The following is a 17,508-nucleotide window of genomic DNA, read 5'->3' as shown; positions in this document are numbered from 1 at the left end:
CTGCAAACTACCACATACACTGAAAACTGCAGTTAGCAGCCATGCTTATCCATAGCACCTTAATCACTTCCTCCATGTAATAATTAGTACCCTGTCAACCTATTTTTTCACCTGACAGAGTGATGCCCCAAATTTCTGCAAATCTTGGCATACAGAGCTGTACGGCAACATTTCTGCTTTTCCACGTCACAACCATGTCAAATTAAATAAATAAGGATGCAATGGATGTGAATCCATAATCACTCTGGCATTAGCTGATGAAATATATCAGGGTACTATTTGTGCATAAATTATTTTATTGGGTAGAGCAGATCTGATTTCAGATCAAAATATGCAAGATGAATAGTTTATGCATATCAATCTGATGATTGAACCAGTAGACTTTAGTTAGCACTAGGATGAGAGGCCACTGTGGAAAACAAGCTTGCGACTGTAATTAGTGTGGGTATACCAGCAGGAGGCAAATTTCTACCAGAAAGAAAGCCAGATAGAAGCCCCACTGTAGTTCTGGGGATGCTGTGCTGGAGGAAACATTAATCTGATAATAATATCTAATGTTTGTTTTTTGTTAAATTTTTGTTAATTAAATTTTTGTGCATATACATTGCCGTTTTAGAGAGTTTAGGATATTTATCTAATTGTATGTCACTAGCGTGTGAATCCGTTGCACCTGGTGTTAAAATTGCGCAGTTAAAATGCACAAGCCCGTCTGCTTTTCATAGGCTCGGAGACCAATTTGTCTTATAGCGCCCCGTGGTGGCGATTCAGTTACAGTTTAACGTAACATTAAATATAAAAAAAAATATTTGATAGTGATTTTTTAAAGTACTTTGGGGAAAAAATGCTAATCATACAAGATTTTAAATATGTTAACTATAATCTTGAGATAATCAAATGTTTTCCTCACAAATATCCATTACCAATATTTCCATTGGGTGGCCAATAATATTCTGAAGTTAATAACGTGAAGCTCGTGCGTATGTATTAGGTTTGACTTGCCACAACGTGAACGTTTACGTAAATAATTCCTGAACGGTTATGTCAAATATTCATATTTTAAAAACTCAACCATGGGGGTATAAGTCCCACATATTTAGTAACTTTGCCAACTGACTCTAACCTGAATACAGGCACATCGTTCACAGGCACGACTTGTTAACAAACATGTCTACCCTTCCCACACTGTAAATACAGCATCAATTGCTGTGAACATTATTTTAGATAATAAATGTATCATTTTATCGATATTATACATAGATTTAATGTATGCCCCTTTATTTTTGGTCAAATTTCAAACAGTAAGCAGGTATGCAAATGAGCTGTTGCTGAACCGACAGTGTCAAGCAATTTATGCTTGGCCTACATTATAGTAACTAGTCAAATAGCAAGCTAGTTGCTTGCTGACTTTTATAAGTTGTATCGCAATGAATTTAAACAATGGTAATTATGTGAGTAAGTGCAGAAAACGCGGTAGCTATGTTCTCATTATTTAACGTTACTCAGCATCTCTTATTTTGACGGGAAATCACAGGAAGTTAAGACCGGAACTTCTGTACAGGAAGTCTAATTGTTCTATATCTTCACGGAGCTGTTTCTAGCTTACGCACAGGAAACGAAACATTTCTTGGCGTCTTGTTTGACAACATGAGCTAGCTATGTATTAGCTAGCTACACTAAAGTTATTATATTAAAATAACAGAAAAGGCACTTGGACGTATGAGTGGTGATTTAAAAAATAATACACGGTACTGCAAACAGCTAGTGCTAACTAAATTAGTTAATGCGTTAGTAGTGTTGCGGCAGCTAATTTAGCTAGCCGGGTTTCTGTTTAGGTGTGAAACCAACAGATATCACTAGTTAGCATTAGTATGCTAAACAAACGCCGTTCATTGATCGTTTGCGGTGCATATATGCGAACTAATGTAGCTGGTAGTAGCCACAAACTAGACCAGTGAAATTCAACACAAGATTCATTTTTTTGTCGTTAGCTAGGCGTAGTCTATCGTACCTCTGCTGGGTTCGTTAATTTAGCTAGGTTAAGTTAAGTAACGTCAGATCTAAAGCTACTGTAGATGGTTTGAATGCTTTGATATATTGACGACATTGAAGTCCTAGTAATGTGACTGTCAATTACTTTTCCCTATACATGCAGCTAGCTCAGGATGCCAGCCCGCAGCAGTGTGACAAGTGGGATCCCCAACAGTAAAGTGAAGTACTCCAAGCTAGCGGACAGTGATGACGGCTACATAGACTTGCAAGTAAGGGATGCATGTCCACATGTTCAAAACTGTATTTTAGCTAACTAATTTGATGTCACAACTGTATGATCGCAAAATAATTAGCTAATGTCACTATGTAACTTTATTTTGACTCATAAAGTTTGTTTCTGGGAAATACAGTAATCAATGTTTGATTGGCATGTGTCTTAACTATTCTGCAGTTTAAAAGGAGCCCACCCAAAGTTCCATATAAGGCTATTGCGCTGGCTACAGTCCTTTTCCTGATTGGCTCCTTGCTGATTGTCATCGGAGCACTTCTTTTAACAGAATATATTGAAGTCTCGGTGAGTTTATTATTATTTTTTATTATTATTTATTATTATTGACAGGAGAGTAGAACTGGCTTCATTGGTCTCAATTGTTTCAGCATTCTAATTTTGCTGAAACTTTATTTTGAAACTTTTTTAAATTATGCTCATGTTGTATTTTTAATAAGGGAACATGCAACAAATTGGCTAATTCGATTTGCCATTTTAGAGATATTGGCACCCAAAAAGTTGAGTGCCAATTTGGGAAATTTGGGTTAGTGTGGAGCCTCTTATGTCTAAACATCTACAGAATTTTCTGTCTGCTTTTAGATTAAGTCAGATTTTCATAATACTGCTTGAAAAAAAAAAAGGTTATGGTCATTCAAAAATACTAAACCATGCCTGTCTGCCAACTTACGGAGAAATGCGTCCAAAATAAGGTCAGGTTTTAGTGAAGTGTTTTAACACTGTAGAACGCCTGCTGCATCAGATGATACAATTATCCTGTCAGCCACCAGAGACCACATGACTGGGTTATTTTATAAACCACCATGTGAACATGCAAGTTCATTCCCTACTGTGGCAGACTTTTGATATGACAAAAGTGTTTGGCGATGCCTTATAGTTTTGTCCATAAATGTGTCAATATGGTCTGGGTCCTACTGGAGGTCATTATAAAGTATCTATAGCTGGCTTAGCACCCTTCCAGCGACCCTTACTCTGACAGGGTATCAGATAGGAGAAGTGTGTTATGTTGACAGACTCAGCTGCAGCAGGCTGGTGACACACCTGGAAATACAGACTCAGACACTGGGAGACCATTAGATAAATACACAATGCACACGTAATCCACTTATGTTGATTGTTCAAGTGGGAGCATGTCGACTATTGCATGCCATAGTAGTTACATTGTTTCTGTGTCTTGTCTATTGGGTTGTTAGTGGTCTGCCACAGTTAGTGAGTTTACAATGTTGCATTTATTGCGCAAATTCTGTGTTGCATTTATACAGTTTAATATTGTACATTTTCTCCCCACTCTCCCCAGCACCCAGATCGCACTGTGCCTGTTCTTATAATCGGAGTCCTTGTGTTCCTTCCTGGGTTTTATCACCTGAGGATCGCCTACTATGCATCAAAGGGTTACCGTGGTTACTCCTATGATGATATCCCCGACTTTGACGATTGAGCCAATCGCAGGCCAAGTCGCTAGTGCTCTAGACCACAATGAACAAGGTCTTGGTTTCCTTTGTCACATGACAACTGCATGGAATACCTTCAGAATTTTGAGTTGAAAGCTTTACACAAAGCATCACAACACATTGTACAATTAAGAAAAAATTACAATTATGAGAAGAATATGCAGTAGCATTTAGTATTTCAGGTAGATGAAGCTATTTTGTCGCTTGTAACATCTAGACCCAAATACAGAAATCTACTTTGCTTATATTGCATTATTTTATCATTTTGGATTATAAACAAATTATTGTAGTGTATTTTGTTCCTGTATTATTACTTGGGAGAATTTAAAATATTGATTTTTACTTTGATTAAAAATACACAGCAGAAAACCTTTTTTTTTCTCTGTAGGTATTTTTCCACCTGTCTCATGTGTTGTGTGTAATAATGGGATATATTTGGGATGTAATTGACAGTGGGTTCTCTGTGCATTGGGCCACCAGGTCTTCTGTGTGGGTCTTCTACCTGAACGAACCAGGTGCCACCTGCTTTCTTGTGTTTTCTTGTGTATCTTAGTTCCCTAAAGGAGTGTCTTACGTGATTAGTGACAAGCCACTGAAGTTCATAAGGAGCACACTTCACCCTTGTAAGTAAATGGTTCTAGGATGGAGCTTTGGACACCTTGGCCGAATGAACAGCAGTCTCCTTTAGCTTTTACATTCTCACGGTATATTGTCAGGTGGCTTCAGTAAGTTGTTAAGCGCATGGTAGGCTTGTGCAATTTCGGGTTTTGTTTACAGTCCGTCTCATGAGTTGCCCTGGTCTCCCACTGTGTTATTGGGCTGTTGAGTGGAACACTTGTGCTATTTATTAACTACTTTAATGAGACCAAAGATCTTTGTATGTTTCAGGATAGGTGATTCAGGATAGTTTTTTCCCCCCCAAGTAATATGTATATACATACATTTGCATACATTTTCAAAGGGCAGTAGACTACACAAATTGTGCAATTTGTTTTTATTTTGCTGTATTGAAGCCCTAACTTAATATATGAATCAATTAGGTTTAATTTAACTTTTTCCTGTGTTTTCTTGTTTTGTAACATTCCAAAAACATTGTTTCGAACCCCTTGCTTCCTCTCGTATGAAGCAAATGTGGATAATTTAATTGAAAATAAAAAGTGTGTTTTATGTTCAGGCTGCCGGTGCCAATGCAGTACTAAGCTGTCTGTGTATCAGCGCCTCTGGAAGGCTCACACACACCCTTGGACCCCTGTCTGATCTGAGACATTCAACAATAAAAACAAATGAACAGACGGCTTTATCTCTGTCCTGAACTATTTTCTATGCTTCTGTATTCTTTTCTTCTTCTCAAATGATTACTAAAGTGAATAGTGCTCGGAGCAAAGCATGCCATTCACCTATAAGTTCTCATAACATGGGATGTATGCGTTGTACCGGTAATCTTGGGGGGCGACATGACTCAGGCAGTAAGAGCAGTCGTCTGGCAGTCGGAGGGCTGCCGGTTCGATCCCCCACCTGGGCTGTGTCAAAGTGTCCCTGAACAAGACACCTAACCCCCAAATGCTCCTGAGGAGCTGGTCAGCCAATCGCCGTCGGTGTGTGAGTGTGTGTATGAATGGGTGAATGTAGAAGCATCAATTGTACAGCGCTTTGGATAAAGGCGCTATATAAATGCCTGCCATTTACCATTTACCATCTTGAAATAATGGTTTGTGTAACTTTCATGAGAATATGACAAGAGGTAGGAAATGCGCCCTCTTGTGGTTATGCATTTTTTGAAAATCTAACTTTAATCGTGAAGCATTATGCACTTTAAATCTTCACATGGTGAGTGGAATTTAACAATAGCTAAAAGTCGGAGCATAAGTACATTATGCAAGCACGTAGGCTCTGGAAGGGTCAACGATAAATAAAAAAAAAAAATTTATTTGTCGAGTTTCTTGCTCAGTTTGTCGGAAAATAAATAATAGGTAGCATGTGGACATTTAGGCTAGTGTTGACATTTTGTAACCATCAAAATTAAATGTACAAGGAAACTATTCTGGGGTTTCGTTCTGAATGTGATCATTTGCGAAATTAAAGTAGGACAAATCAAACACCACAGAATTGTCACACATCAGGATAAACAACGCATAAAAGCTGCTCGTATGCGTTTTGTCTAATAAGCACATGGTTGCGCTTCGTAGAGCTCGAGTTAACCCTATCTTGACCTTAAAAGCCAGCCAAAAATGTGTTGTAGAATTATACTTAAAGCGTTTAAGAACGAAGGCAAAATAGCTCATACAAAATAAGGCAAATATCTTGAATGAAAGTTGATTGCAAACAACGACTCGAAAGCAGAAAGAAACCCTGTTTAAATGGGTGTAATACATCACGGGCATTTAAAATGAGCTGACCTTTTTTAGGAGGTCATTAAATGTTCGAGACGCGGTGAGGTCAGAAGAGTGAAAGAACTCCAGTCTAAGCATTCAATCGAGGGAAAAAAGAATGAAACACGTTTGAATTTGGGGAAGGGGGGAGGGAGGTGTGCGTATTGTCTCTGGGAGCAAAGCGCTTAGTGAGTCGGCAGCACGGAGGGAGGCAAAGAGGTAAAAGGAAGAAAGGAGGCATCGCATGTCAACACCGTACACTTCTGGAACGAACGAGGACGAGCAACAATTTTGGAAATTATATATTGAAGTAACAAAACTGAAAACTGAAGAACAAGCACTGGGGATGAACTTCAATCACAACCTTCTTCGTTTGCCCTGGCGCACAGATAGACTGCAAGATAAACCGCTGGGATGTCAGTGTTTTAAAAAGAAATATATATAACTTAACTTTATGCTTACTGGCTGTTTTAATCATTTACATTTTAAACGACTCTATTGCTTATATTGTTTCTTCGCATTGAAGAGTTCGTTCTCTAGAAAACGCATCCATAAATACTTTCTCAGAAGAAGTTATAATGCGCTCTTACTAGCAATTGTGCGTCAGCAAAGAGAATCTGAAGACTTTATATCGTAGGTGGAGGAAACGATGTGTAGCAAGGTAGACCCGACAGGCTTAGGATACATTGCTGAATAACAGAGCTGTTTGTTTAATTTATTGCTTTCCCTGCTTTGATTTTTTCCGTTTTTTTCTTTACAGAACTATAGCCTAGTTTTAGGAAAAGTATATATGTCAGGTCAGATGTTTTTTGTTAGTCACTGATACATGTTACGATTGGAAGTCAAATGAGTTGGATTTCATGTGTGGAAAACCACTGGTATAGGATAGGCTAGACTATTGAATAATAGGCTACTGAAACGAGTCGGACATAGGGCTGCACGTCGTTCTGTTTACTAGCTGCTTACGCTTTGAATTTATTTTCCCTGAATTAAAAGTGATTTCCATTCATCCCTTTGCTGTGCCAAGGGTTGAGAGATGCGGCAACAGACTTTGCATTAGTATTTATTTCCTGACATTTCCAAATTAACTTTTGGAGGAATTTACGCTACATCAGTACACACCTTTTCACGCGGGAAGCATTTTTGTACATAAATAAACCAATACAATTCAGAGCGACTACCGACGGTGATGTATGGGAAGAAGGAGAGAGAAGAATAGAAGATATAGCGTCGTTTATCAATGGACTGACAACCTGCTCTGATTGCCTCGGAAAAGTGCCTGAAGCAAGGTAAAGTCGATTATATCTTTCTTTTCCATAAAAAAACAAACCACGTGTGCTAGATAGTGTGCAATAATTTACACTTGAACCTTTTGATATTCTTGCACATTGGTGAAATTACTCAGTGGCACAAATGCTGGTAGCATAACCATATCAGCTACTTGACAATAACAATAATGCTCTTTACTTGGGCTGCTCATGTTTATGCTTGGGCTGCCCGAATGTGAACTGTAAGCAGCTGTAGTGTATGTAGCAAGCAAAACCCTATCCAACAAAATAGTGATGATTTGTTATTCTAGTTAATTTTGGATTTACATTGGTTATTCTGTCGTTTCTGTCATTTTATTATTTTGGAATGTGAATAAAAGTGTGCTTCTGACACTGTGGCGACGATGGAAATGCAACACGCGTGTGCGTCTGTGATACAGTGGTATGTGTCTAGAACAATGGACACCCAAAACAGAATGGAGCTCTCCATTTTCCTTGTTTACATTAACATTCATTGATCATTTTCCGTTATCTCGAGGGGATTTTCGCTAGCCACAATTATTATGCTGCAGTTCTCATATTTTAAAAAGTTGGGTTTTTTTTCTAGTCAATTTAAATCCTAAATCTGTTCACTTACTTGTGTTTTCACCATGTAGCCTAATACTTGTTTTCATAAGCATGGATATGACTTATGCTAGATGAGAATGTGATTATTATATTATTAATGTGGTTTTTGACATAGGACCATAGAATCATTTGACAATATAGGTTGCCTAAAAATACATAGAGAGAGTTTTTTTATGTTTATATTTGAAACCTTGGTTGGTTGCCACGTTGGTCTAGCTTCACACTCAGACAGTAGTGTCCGTACTACAGTATCTCAGCCGCACTTTCTACACTGTACTGAGATGTATAGCACTACAGAATGAAGCTGGCTATGCCTGTCCATGCCCTCCTGCAACACAATAAACAAGTTGCTCTGAAACATGTTATTTTGTCAATAGTCATTCTTCAGAGTGAGTGACAGCCCTCAATCACCTTTCGCTCTCACTACTTTTCATGTTAAAATCATGTGCACCTCAGTTTCCTTATGTCTCCATCCTACTCATTTAGCATCTGCTCCTGACCCTCCCATCCCCCAGTCAGGGTAAACAACCAGCACAAACAAGCAGTATGCTGCTCCTCACTTCGGCCACGGAAAGCTGACCGTGTGCAGTTTCTCAGTCCACTTACTGCAGATTCTGGGTCATAAATACCATTCACACAGATTACACCCTGACATAAAATAATCATCTCTACACACATACACACACACACACAGCCACCAGGGATTCAATTTAGAGAACAATGGGCCCACCCTGGATATATGAATGTACAGATGTAGCGTAGACATGTGTGTCAACAAAAACACCAGCTCTCACACTTTCTAATCTTCCACCCCCTGGGTGTCTTTATGCTATGATTTTGGGAGTGTCCCTTAGGATTCAGTGTGTGTACGGGGTGGGGGGGAGGGGAGGGGGATGGAGGCGGGAGATGCAGCCTGGGGGGGTTAAGCTTGGTGGTGGTGACACTCATTCCGTGCTGTCTGTCTGCACATACTCAGCACAGACTGCACAATGGCAGCTCTGCTTAGATTTTTCTCTCCCTCCTCTCCTTTTAAAAGCATTGCAATTATGCTGTTAGTGTTTGCAGCGTGTGCCTTTTCTGCCCATTCATTTTGTTGCATTTCTTTTTTAAACATTAACTGATGCATTCATTACAGACATGCTGCCTTTTAAAATAATATGATTTATAAAATGCTACATCTAACTGAAGCATCCCAGAATATTTCAACTACATTAGACTGGGGTTCATTGTCATGTGAAGACCATTAACAGACTTTTAAATGGGTACTCTAATGATGTGTCCCAGCTGTGTTTTTGTTGTTGAGATTTATCGCCTTTATCAAAAATTCATTTTTCTCCCCCTCACTATTGTCGTTAGGCCTAATTAGTGTAGTCTCTCGGTAAGTCTTGGTTGTCAAAGCAGCATCAAAAATAATGGGCAGGTTCTTTTTCCTTGTTACTGTTGTTGTCAGCTACATGATGGATGTGCAGGATATGTGTGGAATTAATTCAAATGTCACATTTCCAGAAGCAAAAGGTCACGTTTCAGCAGTGATATTGCTCTGTGTGGGGAGGCAGAGGTTGGGGCTAAACTGGGCGATGTTGGGGTGTTTGGGTGTTTTATCTTGTGAAAAATCTCTCATTCTCACAGTTTTCTGTTGACCTAGGGACATGCATCCAGCTGCCACTGCAAATGTTTTACTGGGGGTGCCATAAAGGCCCAGTTTTAGGGTACTTCCCTATAATGGGATCGAAGGTTGCCCTCCATTCCCAAGCTCTGGTAATTTACTAAATGTGATGACACCTATAATAGTGGGCCCACAGTCTTCACTGTGTCTGATCTTCCAGATTAGCCCTGTTCGAGCACAGGCTAGTTTGTACTCGCGTTCTCTTCTCCGACTGGCTGACATTGAGGCTCAAAGGTCTCTTTGTTTCTTAGCAATGCAAAGTCACACAGTCAAGTCCGATGTCGCAGTGTTTGCTCATTTGATGGAAGTTGCAGTTTCACTGTAGTTTTTGCACAGCTCAGCGCTTCTGTAAGCATAGTAAAACCTAAACCATTTATGGCATAATTGCCCTCCTGGTGGGGTGGGCCTGTTTATAACTCAGAGGTGCAGTAACCCCTGCCTGTCTCTCATGAGGTTCAGTGCCCTGAGTAAAAGTATGGCTGCTGTTTCATGCTGGGACTTTCAGGGTTTCATGCACCAAAACCACGTCAAGGTCTTCAGGAAAACGAAAACACTCAAGGTATTTATAGTAGAGGCAGACAGAACGCAAGGACATCCCCAACAGTGCAAGATCAGAAATACATATTTATCACCAAGAGTTTGTTCAATGTCAGTAATGTTTCATTTAGGATGTTACTTTTATAAGAACTACGATTCTCCTGCCTAATAAGAAGATTATCTTGCCTAAATCACTTCCTGATTGCAAGGCCTTCAAGGACTGTAGATGCCAAAAAGTTTACTGAGGCTTAAGAATGATTTCAGTTCACTTCAGTGCAGTGTCTAAATGCTGCTCATCCTACTCAGAACTGTGCCAGATTGGGAGCCTGACCCCAGAATGGAGGGCTGTTTGGGTCTGGCCAGTCACTCACTCAGGCATCACTCACTCAGGCATCCTTTTCAAACTGGAGATGTCTGCCTGTAGGAGGGTCTGTCCAAAGTGCACTGCTTCTTTCAGGGAGGTGTTTGCAGTCAGGGTTGGGGTCAATACCATTTCAATTCAGTCAATACAGGAAATGAATGGGTGGGGGTGGGCGAGGCCTGGGTTACATGCTTAAGGGACACATAAACAAGGGAAGTTGCTGAGCTTAGATTTGCACAGCCCCTATGAGGGCCACTGTTGTGGAGCTGATGGGTAATACCGGAGACCTCCCTTCTTAAGTGTGTTTTTATCACTTTTAAAGGCCAGAGCTGGCAACAAGGGACTGCTTATGAAGGCAAGGGCTTCATTGTGTGGAAGACACACTTGAGTTTCAATTGCTTAACCTGTTTATGAAGAGATGGGCCCCTTTAAGTTAGCATTCTTGTTTAATATGAGTTGGAACATTAAAGAAGTGTGCTTTTTCTACCATTTCTAGCATCCATGCCTTTCCACACTTTGCATGCTAATTGCTGCTTTGGATAGCAGCACAGATATCTGGTTATTCTGAAAGGAACTCCAACACAGCAGTGGATACGCTCTGTGATGGTATCGCTCGCCTCTTTCTAATTAAAGAGTCGGGTTTTCGTGTTTGCTTTTCCCCATTGGGTCGCCCTGCTGGGGTGAGCCGGGGCTGAATCGCTGTCTTTGTTGGAGCAGCGCTGCTAGGCCAGGGAGCCCTGCTCCTGCACTGCCCTGATACGGCCCCTGTCCTTCCCCTGGCCTGCGCTCGCTCCGAGGCCCCTGGTAGGATCATCCAGGATTACCAGCAAAGCGAAGCAGCTGCTCAGCAGGGCCGTTCCCAGTCACCGCTCGCGCTGAAACGCCGCGTGGCAGGGAGCGCTGAACTGCGGGGCTGCACCCTCACCCCGACCGGCTCACGTGAGCCCCCCGGCCCACCTCCCCCCGGGACTCTGGTGAACCCCCTCCCGACCCCCCCAACGGATCAAGTGAGCACAGGCATGCTGAGTTAGCAGAGTTTTAAAGTGAAAGTAGGCTACATCTAAAGTAGCTGAAAGTGTTACGTGTGAACAAATTGCACTCCCTCCCCCAACCCACCAAGTCCACACTTCGTCCATTTGGCCCAACCCCTGGGAATTCACAATACCTTGTCATTTGTAAGCTTATACACAAATGGCAACATGCTCTTTAATGTTCAGACACTAAGATGTTCATCTGCATTCATACTCAAACATGTGTCTGTACCCACACACTGAGACATCTTATACACGGAGTGCACATGCACGCACTCTTGAGAGCTTGAAGTAGTTATTACAGCGCATAGTGCTTTTACTAGCTGTAATCTCAGGCAAAATCCCTTCAGCCTCCACCCTACCTTCTTTTTTAGTGTCTGCTTTTAATGAGCTCAGAGCTGAGGGATTTATGTGCCTGTTTGCCCACTTACTCTGCTTTTAAATCCAGGCTCTTCAAACTGTGGACTGTCTTACCTGCTCATGTGTTTCGTCCAGGTTGCTAAACCACTGATGAGATCTTTCTGCCTTCAGTTAATTTGTATAATGTATTGATGGCTGGTTTGCTTTTCTTGCAATATAATTGTGAGTCATCATAGTCACAGGCTCTTTAAAATTCATGGTCAATGTTAGTTTGAATACGCTAACATCACAAGCTGGGAACCAGCATCCTACATTTATGCCAAGGTTCGCACGACGTACCTACCTTGTACACTTTCAGATCTATCCCTTTAACTGTTTTTCTGAGAGCCTACCTTCCCCTCAAATCACCTGACGAGCGGTCTCTTCTCCAGATGGGATTGTGCTAGCAGGAAGTGCATTAGGCTCCTCTTTATGCGGTGCAGGAGAGGTGACTTGACACTGATTCAAGGCTGCCCGGGTAAAGGCAGATAAATGTGTATGTTTCTGGTTACCTCTAATCTGAGAGGTCTCTTGAGTCTCACTTAGCTCCATTTGGAGATCAATCGCCTTCCATTAAGCCAATTAAACCCTGGTTCTGTGGGGTGCACCATGTCCTGGGCACAAACAGTAAAGGTGCTGTTTGTAAAACGAAAGAACTGACCACAGGCGAAATTGGAGCTGCCTTTCCCCTCACCCAGAACACCGAGGTGCTGACGATACCTGTGGCCCTGCAAACGCATTCCCAAATACAAACACATTGCAAAATGCTGCTGACACCTGTTGCGAAACTCCCATGCTAACGGGGATGTTTACAGCATTAGGGGGCGCTTATCTTTTCCTGTAACCCACAGAAGGCAGCTTCAGAATGCAGGAATGTGAAAATCTAATACATTACTAATACAATCTAATGCGTGTGTCTAACTTATGTGTATAAATAACAATTTTATATATTTCTGTATCTAGAACAATGCACAAACATTACTGTGAGTTTCCCTCATGAAATTATGCTGAAGGATAATTGTTTTGAAAGTATTACCTCTGGAAGATTCCCTGAAGGGACGAAGTAAGACGGGGAGTAACATAAATTACACACTTCATTGTCAAGCCAACCTTTATACGTGGAAACCAGCAAGCAGCTATTGGTGAAGTTGATTTGGTGCCTGTGAATTATAGTTCTGTTTGCTGAGGTAACACTTTGTAATTTTAAACAGTGTTTCGTACTATGTTCTGTGCAAAGACTCTTGTCATACACAGGGAAAGGTAGCAACAGTGGTCTGTGTCCATATGTCACCCTCTTATCTCTGTGGGGACTGGCTCAGCTGCATTTCCAGAGTATGGTAGCCCACGCCATCCCCAGTGTGTCACCACACCTTCACAAGTGGCCCTTTCTCCCTCCATAACAGGGTGACACAAGGGCACATTCAGTGGAGGGGGTGCTGCTTGTTGCCTAAAAGCCATAAAAAGTAGCTGTTGATGTTTTTCATTTTCTGCTGTAATGGTCGCTGTTTTCTGGGTGTACTTTTGCCGATGTGAGCATTCAGGCTTCTTTTAGACTTGTTCAGAGAAATCTGGTTCTGTGTTTATCTCGGAATTTGTCTTCCATTAAGGGATTAGTGAAGGGCTCTTATAAGCACCTGAAAACAGGATCTCAACATACCCAAGGAGGTTTCGGTGAAACTTGATGAAAAGATACGTTTTCATTTTCGTAATTCCACCTGAGATGCAGAAAAAGGAGGTCAAGTTTCATTGTACATGTGCACATGTATTATTGCCCCATCTAAAGTGTGAACCCTTTGTTACTGCAGCAGTGAATGCTAAAACTCTTCACTTTGTGTGTGTGCAGTACAGTTGAGGTCTGCCAATGTGCTGGGTACCCCTCCCAGTACGTGTTATCATAAAATATTGCAATTACTTGGCTACCTTCGATTTAGAATTGCTGAAATTGTGGTACTGTATGTGTGCTTTCATGTGTGGCACTGTATTTTCTAGAAAGGAAATCTACCCCAAATATTTCTAGTATCCCTATAGGTAAGAGTACTTGTCTATTTTGGTTTGCACATGTTCCTAACTTTCTGTGTGCACTGCTCAGTGAGGTCAGCAGTAAAGCGCTGCTCATTTCTGTGGGCGCTGCTCAGCGAGGTCAGCAGTAAAGCGCTGCTCATTTCTGTGTGCACTGCTCAGCGAGATCAGCAGTAAAGCGCTGCTCATTTCTGTGGCCACTGATCAGCGAGGTCAGCAGTAAAGCACTGCTCATTTCTGTGGGCACTGCTCAAAGAGGTCAGCAGTAAAGCACTGCTCATTTCTGTGGGGACTGTGGCTCACCTCTGCTGCCAGCTGTTCTTCTGCACACACCTGTACACTTTGCCCCCAGACACTCCCCAGAGGCATTCCAGGCAGGCTACGCAGACTCCTCCAGCCCAACACCCACGTCTGCCTGTTTACTCTGCACCTGAATCATGGTGTGACTGCTATTTCTTTGTACTGTATTTAGAAATTAAACACTGACCACTGCTGCAGGTTTGATGCTCAATGTCACAAAACCAATCCAAGTTGCCGTGTTTTGTTTTGTTATGGTAGCAAATCTTTGTTTGTGTGTTTATTGACTGTTATTTGATTGAGTTTTTTTATGTCTACTGTGTGCAGTTTATACAGTCTGGTAAGAACATTTGTGGTTCCAAGCCTGGCTAAGCCACTGCTCCTAGACTGTCTGTCACTCAGCCAATAGAGCGTCCAAAGAGTTATGGGAAAGGATTGTTGTTGTACTTCAAGCTGCGTGTTAACAACCCAACCCAGGTTTTTGTGATGGTTCACAAGGAAATGTGTGAGCTTTGGCTCGTCTTACTTACTAATGTGATAGCTAGGTAGCTTTTTATCTACTAATGAGCTGCCATTAATGAAAGCTTTAGATCGCTGGTCTCTGAACCCTTAGGCAGTACAGGATTGTCATTGAATGTAGTTGCACATCACTTTCATGTCTTGCAACTTTTATCTTTACTATCACATTCATAGATGGTAACTATTGAATACCCATGGGAACAGTGGACTTTTCAAAGCTAATGTGTATCAGTAAGTGTCAATATGTACCTTATTGTATTGGTTGGAATGTTTCCTATCCATAGTCACTCTTGTGTTAACTTTCTCTGCATTCAAGTAAAGGGCTGTGGCAACTGATTGATTCCATTTGTCTGAGAGGCGTCTGTGGAAATGGTGAATAATGGACTGCAGGTTTCCTTTTGATGCTTTGGAGCAAAACTGGTGTTATCTTATTGTGGGTTACATTTCTTCATCCTCAATTGTGCTAGTTGTGGTTTAACAACATGGTAGCTGTTTCTTCAATTTTGAGGAGAATAATAGCCCATTGTACTAAAACAGTCAGTCAGAGGCAATGTTGAAATGCCTTAATCAAATCCCAATCTGGGGCCTCAGTCGGAAACCTCTGACTCGTGTCATATGCGGTTGGAAACCGTGTTCTGCTGGAGCTGGGTCCTCTAACACACCCCCATGGTGCTGTTTGTTTTCACACCTCTCCTAACTGGTCTTTAAATCCAAGCGCGTGGCCCTTTTCTCATCGTAGCCAATGGGCTTTCAGGAACAGAAGGCGAGCGCTACCTCGGGGGAGACTGGCATTGCTTCCCAGAATGATGCAGCTGAGTGCAATCCAGACCGACAGCGTGCAATCACACCTTTTTCGCAGCGCTACGCTGCAACTCACATAAGAAATGAATGCCACTGATTCTGCTCCTTATAACCTGAGCAATGAGTAGTTAGATACTTTACAGATCCCCCCAAATGGAAATTAGGTTGTCACAGTACTTTTTACAATCCTAAAGTGCATGAAAACCAAAAAGAAGGCAGATACATAGCTGTGGACTTGGTTTGGGGCTGTACTTCTCAGGAGATATTTAAAATTTGTTGCTACTACATGGTAGATTTATGCTGATATTGTGTTGTTTTACCTGACTGTTTTAGTAAGCAGAGGTAACAAACCTCTAGCATATAATGTTAGAGCTCTAACTTAAAGGTAAGCTCTGACTGGTTAAAGTCTACAAGGGTTCCCCCCTGGTCTATTGAGCTGTAATGTCTAGACTTCAGGCAGTCCATGTTTTCACTACACAATGCTTCTCTTCTCCTATACAAACATATAATGGCAAATTGATGAGGTCACAGAAACCAGCCACATTTTCCTTGAAGTGAGACATCAAATACGTTTTTGCCCTTATGCAATTATACCACTGGGCTGTATAACATGATCTTCCTCATAGAAGATCAGGAAGCACAGTCATGGAAGCACAGTCATCTCCTGATGGGTGCTTTCTGTACGCTTTATGGACATTTTCAAAATCCATGTTATTTTCTGTCTTGTGTGCATACATGTACTACATGTGATTGTGTGATATGGCAAATTGTTTTCAAGTCGCAAATTACATCTTCGGATTTGTGAAATTAATCTTCTTATACGGACAGTTTTGATCTGCTCCCTAGCTGCTGTAGATCAAAATGTTGCCCCAGGATAGGTGCCCTGCAGCCTAATGCCTCTCTTATGACACACTAAACAGCAAGCCTGGCACCCAGCCTGCACCAACATCTGTCAGAGCTTGTGTGGGCTTCAGGTCTGCCCTCTGGAAACCCAACAGGCTTTCTTCATTACAGTTGGGTCAAATATGTAATTCTTTTGGATTCAAATACTTTTCTGCACTCAATTAATCTTGCCTGGTGCAATTGAGCCAACCACAAGAGTACCAGAAGGTGGGGTTTGCACTTTTATTGAGTATTTCTTTGGTTCCAATAAACCAGACAAGCTGAGTAAATCATAGAAAAGTGTTTGAATATAAAACAAACACAGCTTCTACCCAGGTCCACTGACTCTCAGTTGAGACTTTGTGTACACCACCAAAATCCACCTCTGACCATCTCCACAGGCCAGAAAGACCATGGGACCTTGCCGTTTTCACGAAAGCATTTCTCCAAAAAGGTCAGCTGGTGGGAACATAACAGAATTGGTCAAACTGGCTTGTGTTTCCAAGTGCCACCTTGCCCTATGTGATTGTGCTTGCATTCCTCGCCTGTTCCCAGGATTTTGTAAACTACTGCACTAGCAGGCAGGCCCAAAATAGCCAACCCCCTTCCATTTGTCTAATTAACTTAAATAGTAAGCCGGTATTAGTGCTGTTGAATGGAGTGCATGGGAGTTGGAAGGAGAGGGGGGCAGTGGTAGGTGGTCAGGCAGCTAAACAAGAATTATCCTCCCTGTGGTAATTTTGGGTTCAATTTGAACTTCATTAAATCTCAGACTCTTAGTTTAGTATTGTCCAGCCACTGCAGAAAAATGTTTGGTGTTTTGAGTCATGTGGAGAGAGGAAAGGTAGATTAGATGAGTTGATTAATTTTTGCTGCTGTGCGTGTCTGCTTGCCTGCGGCTGCGTGCAACAGATAAGTCTGTGATACTGAGTAGGCCATATTCTAATTTCAAAGTATTGTGCTCATAAGATTTCTTTTTTTAAGGGGGTCTTCTGTAAATTGAAGA

General features: G+C 41.5%; 2 protein-coding genes across 2 annotated transcripts in view; both read left to right on the top strand.

Annotated features, from left to right (window-relative positions):
* The first annotated feature begins 1,589 nt into the window (after positions 1-1,589).
* Positions 1,590-5,018, top strand: tmem230b (transmembrane protein 230b). Its single transcript, XM_061260715.1, has 4 exons — positions 1,590-1,745; positions 2,153-2,258; positions 2,441-2,563; positions 3,573-5,018. Exons 2-4 carry the CDS (start codon positions 2,163-2,165, stop codon positions 3,711-3,713), a joined length of 360 nt encoding a protein of 119 aa, XP_061116699.1. The 5' UTR covers positions 1,590-1,745; positions 2,153-2,162; the 3' UTR covers positions 3,714-5,018.
* A 5,781-nt stretch (positions 5,019-10,799) lies between these two features.
* Positions 10,800-17,508, top strand: part of igsf9b (immunoglobulin superfamily, member 9b) — a 33,125-nt gene continuing 26,416 nt past the window's right edge. The window contains exons 1-2 of the mRNA XM_061259429.1: positions 10,800-10,827; positions 11,272-11,493. Coding sequence (XP_061115413.1) covers positions 10,800-10,827; positions 11,272-11,493 — 250 coding nt within the window. The remainder of the gene's footprint in view (positions 10,828-11,271; positions 11,494-17,508) is intronic.

This window comes from Conger conger, chromosome 11 (assembly GCF_963514075.1).
Source record: "Conger conger chromosome 11, fConCon1.1, whole genome shotgun sequence".
In the NCBI taxonomy this organism is placed as follows: Eukaryota; Metazoa; Chordata; class Actinopteri; order Anguilliformes; family Congridae; genus Conger; species Conger conger.
Note: the sequence above shows the minus strand (reverse complement) of the source record. Positions and strands in the feature narration are given on the sequence as shown.

What these genes read in the sequence shown, in the direction of transcription:
- tmem230b (XM_061260715.1), top strand. Translation starts at nt 2,163, where the DNA reads ATGCCAGCCCGCAGCAGTGTGACAAGTGGGATCCCCAACAGTAAAGTG. An exon ending in ACGGCTACATAGACTTGCAA is followed by an intron (nt 2,259 to 2,440) that starts GTAAGGGATGCA and finishes ACTATTCTGCAG; the next exon opens with TTTAAAAGGAGCCCACCCAA. An exon ending in CAGAATATATTGAAGTCTCG is followed by an intron (nt 2,564 to 3,572) that starts GTGAGTTTATTA and finishes CACTCTCCCCAG; the next exon opens with CACCCAGATCGCACTGTGCC.